Below are 8,761 nucleotides of genomic sequence, written 5' to 3'. Positions count from 1 at the left end.
CTGTTGCTAGTTAGCCAACCAGCAACGGGCATGAAACTGTATGCAGATGGAGAAGGGCAATCACCCTTAATGGGCGATCAATGGTGAAGGGCAATCACCCTTAATGGGCGATCAATGGTGAAGGGCAATCACCCTTAATGGGTGATCAGGATATGCATAGGGGATTAAGGGGGGGGAATACAAAGAACACAACACAGACCAAGGTTTTCACAGCAGGGACACGAGTCGCCTCTGCATTTACTTCTCTGGACAGTAAACCCCCTGCCCTCGTCCAATAAAGCAGACTCCCAGTCAAGGGCCTGGGAGGGCGCAGGCAGTTTGCTCCCAGTCCATGTCGGTTGGACAGAATGGGAGGCCTAGGATTGCCACAGAGTGCCTTATAATCCCTGTCTCAAAGGGGGTCACCACAGAAAATGGTTCTCTTCCAGTTGATTACCAACTGCCTCCCAACCTTCTGCTTCAGAGCCCACCCACCTACCCCCAACTCAAAGTGATATGTCTATCAGCTTTAAATTATCATGGGATGAACCACACATTTTTCAAGATACCCATGAAGCTCTGGGATAGATGAGGACATATATCTCTAGAACAGCCAGTTCCAAAATTCAAAGAGGGGAATTAGGAATTCACCCCAGAAGCACTGCCTGCAGAACAAGGAAGCTTCTCCACACACTCCACCCCACCTCCCAGCTGAAGAAAGATGGCCTCCTTTGGGGAAACTGAGCCTTATTCTCGGATACAAAGTCCTAAAGGAGGAGAAGGAATGGAGAAAGGAAGACGTGGTTGGCACCTGAATATTTCCAGGCTCTCGGATATCTGTATTTGCTTCCTCCTCACACTTGGCAAAATATCATCTGTGCTGCATTGTCTCACCTCTGCCCAGGCCAGGCTTTGCTGCTTAAAATGAATTTTTGCAGTACATTATTCCAGATTTTCTGAATTGTGTCATACTTCCCATTAGAGCCCCAATAAATCCAGATGCCTGTCCAGCCACAAAGTTGAGAGACACACCATGGCTGTTTGGGGATGGCCCCATTTCTAGTCCCACGACCTTTCCTTAAACTCCTGCATCCATAACAAGGACTTCTTGGCAGGAGGACTCAGAACTCAAGGCGACACTGATCTTGACAGGAGCACCAGCAAAGTAAATGGGTTTTCAGAAACCTATAATTTCTCTGCAACCCTTGACTTGACTAAACACACATTTTTAGACAGAAGCACAGTGAGCTAGGCATTAAACAAAAATAGGCAGACTAATAGTGGTTCATGTATAGGATAACCTTCTATAAGGGAATTTATCTTTGATTTCAGGGTAAATTTCAGCTTTGCCAAGTTAACCAAATAATACAGCCAACAATTTAACAAGCAAGGGGGAGAGGAGGAAGCTACTGCAGCCGCAGCAGCCTGGAATTGATGAAGAAAGGCAATTGGAGGCATTAAAATATTGGCTTTGAAAACAGGCCATCAGTTTGCCTCACAGTGGATACATCTGAGAAGCTCAAGAAACAAGCCAGGCAGCCTGGAAAGCATGTCAAAGGTAATGACACTTAAAGCAGGGGTGTCAAACTCGCAATGTCATGTGATGTGTGGCGACATATCATGCCTTTTTTGACATTGCTACACCCCTGACTTAAAGGAACGTGGTGGTAAAAAATAAAGGAGAGCTCCAAGGGGCAGCAAACCTTCTCACCCCTGAACCTCATTAACAGAGACCCTGGGGGAAAAAAGGACTTTTATGCTAGGAAAGTTGACCAGTTCTCAAATGAGGCAATTTGCTTCTGCAGTAAGATACACAAGATGGTGACCAGAAGCCACCGGCTGTGGGATAGCTAAGAGTGGGGACTGCAGCACCAAACATGCCTTTAATAAAAACCTATGAGTCAACAATAATCGCTTCCAGGCAAGCCTAGTTTTAGAGATGGGATGGCTCAAAGGTACAGGTGAATTGAAGCTGCAGCACTAGAGGTCTTGCTAAAGTTTTCCACAAGACCTGGTGTAGGAGTTTATGTGACATGATAGCAGCAATCAGGAACCTCATCATCTCTTTTTTTAAGGTTGCCAGCAGCACATGAGACAAATGGAAACAACCCACTCCCAGTTACCATGTCAATATTAAGGGTTAGGATTAAATACCAGTTATTTTCTGGACCCAATCCGTGGTGTTGGCATTACTCTGATTAAAAAGACTTCACTTCAAGAGGAAGGTTGTGGATGTCAGTCTCCAATAACAGGCTTCAGATGTTAAGCAAGTGAGATGCTTCAGAGAAACAGCATCTACTAGTGATCTGGTATTAAATCAGCCACGTGTTTGGCAACCACACTCTGTTACCTGGCAAGATGACAAGCCTCAGAAAAGGAATTATTAGCCAACTCTTTTTTCACTCTTTGGTAGGTTACCTTTCCCCAATAAATTGCTTAAATAGGTGGATAGTTAACAATACAATAGGAAATATTAATATCCAGTAACTGGATATTAACAATATCTTGTCAAGCTGATTTTCCTGTCTTCTTTGCCAATTCACATTGGATATTGCCAAATATTCAAAAGTGATGGTAAGTTGCTTCAAGGACTAAAGACTTGGGAAATGATTGAATGTAAAAAAAAGAAATGAAAAAAAATCAGTTTGACATTATAAGAATTTTCCTGTCACCTAGAAATCAGGGGCACCTAAGAGCCACCACAAGAAGTCAGGCCAGGACATAAGTTTAACCCTTGCAATCCAGACCCATCTTTGGAAACTGAACAACTCCAGTATAACACAGACATTTCATGTGCCCTTCTCAATTTACACTTGCTTCCTGAATATGAATTATGACTGACAGAATTATGTTCCACCAATAGCCCAAAAGGCTTGCCAGGTACCATAAGAGGCCTTAATGCCAAAACTGTTTTCCTCTTCAGCTCCCCTCCAATATACAGCACAAGTATTTGCTCAATGGCAGACTGGTTCAAGTCTCTGCCACAAAGCAATCACTTTTGCAGGGTTTTTTTTTTCCAAAGAAAGCAAGATCTACACACACACACACACACACACACACACACATGCCATACCTCCAGCAGGAGCAGCAACATAGCCAAGAAAGACTTGGATGATTCCCTCTCACCCATCAACATGGAGTTGGATTTTCACCATTAGATTGTAAAGGAAAACGTCTGGATTGTAGAGGCCAGCTTTCTGAAATTCCTTGACAGCCAAGTACTTCATTTATGCCTCCAAGCTGCCCAAACCACCAGCATCTAAAATCAGGACTCCAGGATCACAAGACTATTCAGAATTTCTCAAAAAGGGACAACCTTTATCCTACAGATCAAACAGAAAATGCTCCAGGCAAGTGCAACTCACAGATCAATGAGCTATTTATTGTTTCCTCTTCTTTTCATCACGCAGATCGTATACTGGAAAGGGGTGAGACACATGCCTTTCTTCCTCTTCCAGGGCTATTCATATAGTCTTTGCAAAACTGAAGGCCATAAAATCTTCTCTTGGATGGCCTTGGAAGATCCAACATGGGGTCTTGTAGAGTTGTAGACTTCACTCAAGAAAGCATTTCACTGTAAGTCAGTGTTATCTCCTGGGCCTGCTGAATCATTCAGCAGGCTCAGAAATGTTGCAAAGGGTCCCGGGCAAACCACAAGGCACAATGAATGCAAGGCACAAAAATAGCCTTGCATTCATTGGCTGACGCTGGCCTTTGCAAGGACACTATAAAAGGTCTGCGCGCCATTTTTTCTGTTGCTGTTTGTTGGTGAATGAATAAAGAAGACTTGCTGTTCACACTACTCGTTTCCTTGCAATGTTTTTAACCCGTGAATTTAACAGCCACCCATCTATGGTGGATTCCATTTTAATGTATTTCCAAGTCAAGCACAAACTTTGATTCTGTATACAGGTGATCCTTGTTTAATGACATGTTCAGTGACCACTGAAGTTACAATAGCACTGAACAAGTGGTACTTACAACTGGTCCTCAAAGTTCTGGCCACTGCAGCATCCCTGTCGTCACAAGACTGCAATTCTTGGCAGTCCATGAGCAACTTCCAATAGGGCGTTGCAGTGTCCCAGTGGTGTGATGCAGTGGCATCCAACAAGCAAAGTCCATGGGAGATCACAAATCAGGACCATTATTTATTATTTATTTATTTATTTATTTAATTTTTATCCCGCCCTTCTCCTTACGGACTCAGGGCGGCTGACAGCCTTGTAAAACAGATACAACGATAAAAATACCCAGTTTAAAACCTAATTAAAATGAAATATTTGCTGTGGCCTATGTCAATTAAAATTACTCTTAAAACCACACTAAAAATTCCCCTAGGCCAATCCCACTTGTTGGAAGAGCCATGTCTTAAGGGCGCGGCGGAAGGAGGGGAGATCCGGGATCACCCGGATCTCTGGGGGTAGTTCGTTCCAGAGGGTGGGAGCTCCCACCGAGAAGGCCCTCCCCCTGGAGGTCGCCTGCCGGCACTGTCTGGCTGACGGCACCCTGAGGAGACCCACTCTGTGGGAGCGTACCGGCCGATGGGAGGTAATCGGCCGATGGGACGTCATGCTTAATAATAGCACAGAATCCACTTAATGAAGGCAACCAGAAGTGTCACCGCTATGAGGCCTAGTCACTGATATTGCGCTTTATGACTGCATCGCTTAGTGATGGAAATTTCCATTCTAATTACTGTCATTAAATGAGGACTAGTTTTAGTTCCTATTCCATGACTGCAGCCAATCCCAATCCCTTTATCTCTTGACATGAATAAAAAAAATCAGCTTCACATTTTCTCTTTTAAATTACATGCAGGAATGGATCTTTCTCCAATTTTTGAATGCAAAGCTTATAAATGTGACATGCACACAAGCTATGTAAAAGAAAAACCATTAAAACATATATGAGACAAATTTGAAAGATAAATTAAAAACTCTTTGGGTATACATGGCCAGATGTCCTACCAAAGTTTAAGCAGGGAGGTGCAACAAAACAGGTCTGAGCTGAATAATGCCAGAGCAAACTAAACTTGTGTTAATATCCTGAGTCAAAGATCCTGGGAAAATGGTGAAAAACTTGTTAGAAGCTTGGCAAACCACTTGAAGCAAAAAAAATCCTCAGAGAGATCTACTATCGAGGAAAACCTAGCCAAGGTTTGTGATCAGCCTGATTAGATTGTACTTTTGACCAATGACTTTTGGAGACACATCCGAAGTAGACCTTCAGGAGACCCCCCTAGAAATACCATGCAATAGAAGGGGGAACACTGCGGCTACCTCTCTTACCAGAGATGATAGAAACTGTATCTTTCTCCCAGGATACAACATTAACATATTCTTGCACTGAAGAAGGAATGAGGCACTTAAAAACAGCCACGTTTCCACGCATTGACCTTTGATCCTCCACTCGAACTGTATAAGGTTCCCTGAACACTGGGAAGAAAAACAACAGGTGAGCAGATAGATTAGCAACTTGTGTATTTCACCCAAAATTAATTTCACACCTTCCCTCATCTCTTCACCCTACAGCAGTGGTTCTCAACCTTTTTAATGCCGCGACCCCAACCGGTCGTAAGTCGAGGACTAAACCGGTCGTAAGTCGAGGACTAAACCGGTCGTAAGTCGGGGACTAAACCGGTCGTAAGTCGAGGACTACCCAACCAGTCGTAAGTCAAGGACTTTCCCTGCCCGGGAGCACCGTGCATGCGTGGTTCTGCCCCCTGCGCCGGTCGAGGCGTAGCTGGCAAGCAGCAGAGATGGAGCAGGCCGACCACCAGCTGCCCCAGCCCAAGAGAGGTAAGGCACCCGCCAGAAAAGGGGAAAAAATGGTGGACAAAAAAATGACGGACAAAAAAAATGGCGGACAGCCTTGCTTGGCAACCCCCGTGAAATGGTCGATCGACCCCAAATGGGGTCCCGACCCACAGGTTGAGAACCACTGCCCTACAGGGTGTACACCCAAGAATACCCCAGACCATAGCTTCATTAATTGGGAGAAGACTGGAAAAAAAATGCTTTAATCCTTTGTTTCAAAGCATGCACAACTTTATACCTTCTATCATGTTCACATTCACTCACTTATTTTTCTAATTAATGAAGCCCCAAATATTGGAGTTCTTACTCCAAGAAAGTTGTTCCAATCACCAACCAAAAGGTTCTGCGCTTTCTTCTGGTTCCACATGGTATCTTTTGAGTTGCAGCAGCCAATTGAAGTCCAAACTGAAGCCAGACAATCATAGCCCTGACTCAGCTTCAAGCAGGTCAGCTGCTCCCCATTACCTAAGGTTTGGCCTATGGGCAGAGGTGCATCTCTCCCCACCTGACCAGAGTGGACAAATCTTCTAGCTTCCTCCTGCTGAACAAACTTTCCTCCAGCATGATCAGATGCACTAGGTTTTTCTAGGGGCTTGCGGGGCCCTTCAGTGAAATCTCACTCCCAGCACAGAAGTTGTACCTCAGTTTCTCCAGACAGACTTCAAGTTTCTTTGCACTTGATCCTGCTCCTTTCTGTGCTGGGCCCTAACAACTGAAGAAATGGAGACAGGTAATTTTGGACTCAACACCTGGAAGGATTTCCATAGGCCTGGCCCCTGCTGAACTTCCACTGCAGTGGGAAATGAGCCAGTGGATGGAGGCCCCAGATGTAGAAGAGCAAGGCAGCTCCCATTGCCCAATGGATGAGACCGGCTTTCTTTTTTTACTTTTTTGTTTATATCCTGCCTTTATTATTCTTAGGCACCTTTTCTGAAGCAGCCATAGACAAAGATAAGTGCAAAAAAAAATTTGTTTGTTTTCCAGGCATGAGTGGATCCCACTGCAATGTGAGTTAGAATCCAGAACCACATGTGGCACATCCCAATGTTTGATTATTGACACCACCCGACAATGATCTAGTCTTGGTGTTCCAAAGATCTAGTTGGGTGCTGCAATGCATTTATTTGGCTAGCCCCATGTGATGCTATTGAGCTAATTTCCCAACCAGGAGGAAACAAGAAATGAAGTTATAAGAAATAAGAAACAAGGACTATCGCAAGAGTCTCTTCCCCCTTGCTCCTCACATCCAAGGGAACAGAATATAAAAGAAGAAGGTTAAAGGCTGTCTGTTAAGAATTCTAAGGAAATCATCATGGCATAGTGCCCTCAAAATACAAATAAAATCATGTGCACATATAGAAACATTTTTTATAACCAGTATTGTAATTCAAGTAAATAATTCACTTTTTGGTCTTTAATGTCCTATCTCACCCTGTGAGGCAAGGAAGGAAAAAGCTGGGTACCAAGCCAGGGTGTGTGCACTTTGACAATCGGTGTTTAATAGTTTACCTAATGGAACCGATGGGGCTCCTCGTCCACCCACTTGGTTGATCATTGACCAAAACTGCTCTCCCACCTGCTCCTCCCTTTCCTCTGCTTAACTGGTCCTCCAAATGCTTAGCCTGAAGCTCACAAAAGGATGTGTCCGGGGCCCAAATGCCATCCAGAAAGCAGAATCAGATCTCCGCCATGGCTAGTGAAGACCTATTGCACCCCAGTGTATTTTCCTTCCCCCAGCAAATATCATTCTCTGGGTCCAAACTTAGCTAGCAACACCCTCTCCTACCAGTCAAGAAGAAAGGCTGCCCTCCCTCGGCCAGCCAATACCTGCTTTGACCCGGATGTTTGGGCTCCTGATTTTGCCCACGGAGTTCTCTGCAGTACAGAAGTAAACATTGTCGTGGATAAAGCTGTTGAAGGCAGATGGCGAGAAGGGGTAAAGTTGAAGAGTCCCATTGGCATGGACGTGGCGGATGTGTGGGACATCATAGATGTCATCCCCAGTAGCAAGGTACCAGCGAAGGGTGGCACTGGGAGATCCTGCTGCTGGACAAGGGATGACCACTCCCACAGAGCTGGAAAAGGTCACCTGCTGAATGGAGTCGTTCACAAAATAGAGGCTGGTACCCACATCTTCAGTATGCGCTGTGGGGGCAAGCAGAAAGTGAATGCAGTTCCCAAAGAACAAGATCATCTGAGCCTGCCAAGCCCCTGCCTCCCTTCCTTGTTCCTCCTGGCTCAGCACTCCCCTTGGGCCGATTCGAAGGAAAAGAGAAGCAAGTTGGGAAAAGTGCAGAAAAGAGCAGCCCAAATGACCTGGAGGCTAGTAGAGATTAGATGCTTTTGCTGAGAAAGCTTGGCGGGGGGGTGGGGGGGTGAATACAGCTCAGACTTGGAACATGAAAAGTGGGCCATCGGTATTTTTTCCCTCCTCCAGTTTGATTTGTGACAGTTCAACATAGTGGTGAAGGCACCGGCTGTAGGAGATGACCAGGCAAAGCCCAAGCAAGGGGTCAACCGCATCATCAGTTTGGAGTCCCTTTACACCCACAAGAGACCTAAGTCCAGTCCACCTTGAGTTCCATTGACTCTTATCTACCCCCAATTTGCTTGGACCATTAGTAGTTCAGATTCTTGTAGAGAGTGTTAGCATGCAATAAATCTATATTCATTTGAATTGCCTTCTTCCTGATTTCTTGCACCTAGCACTGGGTTAGAAACTGAGAGGCCTTCGGACTTCCGGTGGTGACAGCTGGCATCGCATGGTGGCTTTTTTAGCCGCCCGTCCGGGAGCGCGTCAAAGCCTGAAGAGACAGCGTTTGCCAGCTGTCTCTCGGCTAGGAACCTCGTCCCTCGGGCAAAGAGGGAGAGGTGAGTGAGTCCGGATAGGGTTAGAGCTTCCTTTCGCCCCGGTTTTGTCTTAATCCGGGGTGAAAGATGCTAGCTCGCCCGGAGTCTGGACACTC

At 45.4% G+C, this 8,761-nt stretch overlaps 2 protein-coding genes across 2 annotated transcripts in view; both read right to left on the bottom strand.

Annotated features, from left to right (window-relative positions):
• Positions 1-5,385, bottom strand: part of DSCAML1 (DS cell adhesion molecule like 1) — a 111,779-nt gene extending 106,394 nt beyond the window's left edge. Inside the window, exon 1 of the mRNA XM_029283512.1 lies at positions 5,268-5,385. Within this exon, the coding sequence (XP_029139345.1) occupies positions 5,268-5,370 (103 nt within the window). The 5' untranslated portion in view covers positions 5,371-5,385. The remainder of the gene's footprint in view (positions 1-5,267) is intronic.
• Positions 5,386-7,222: 1,837 nt separating this feature from the next.
• LOC107284781 overlaps positions 7,223-8,761 on the bottom strand; it is a 31,987-nt gene continuing 30,448 nt past the window's right edge. Inside the window, exons 10-11 of the mRNA XM_029283528.1 lie at positions 7,623-7,940; positions 7,223-7,227 (exon numbers count right to left, since the gene is read on the bottom strand). Coding sequence (XP_029139361.1) covers positions 7,223-7,227; positions 7,623-7,940 — 323 coding nt within the window. The remainder of the gene's footprint in view (positions 7,228-7,622; positions 7,941-8,761) is intronic.

This window comes from Protobothrops mucrosquamatus, unplaced genomic scaffold (assembly GCF_001527695.2).
Source record: "Protobothrops mucrosquamatus isolate PMUCROS unplaced genomic scaffold, P.Mucros_1.0 scaffold115, whole genome shotgun sequence".
Lineage (NCBI taxonomy): Eukaryota > Metazoa > Chordata > Lepidosauria > Squamata > Viperidae > Protobothrops > Protobothrops mucrosquamatus.
Note: the sequence above shows the minus strand (reverse complement) of the source record. Positions and strands in the feature narration are given on the sequence as shown.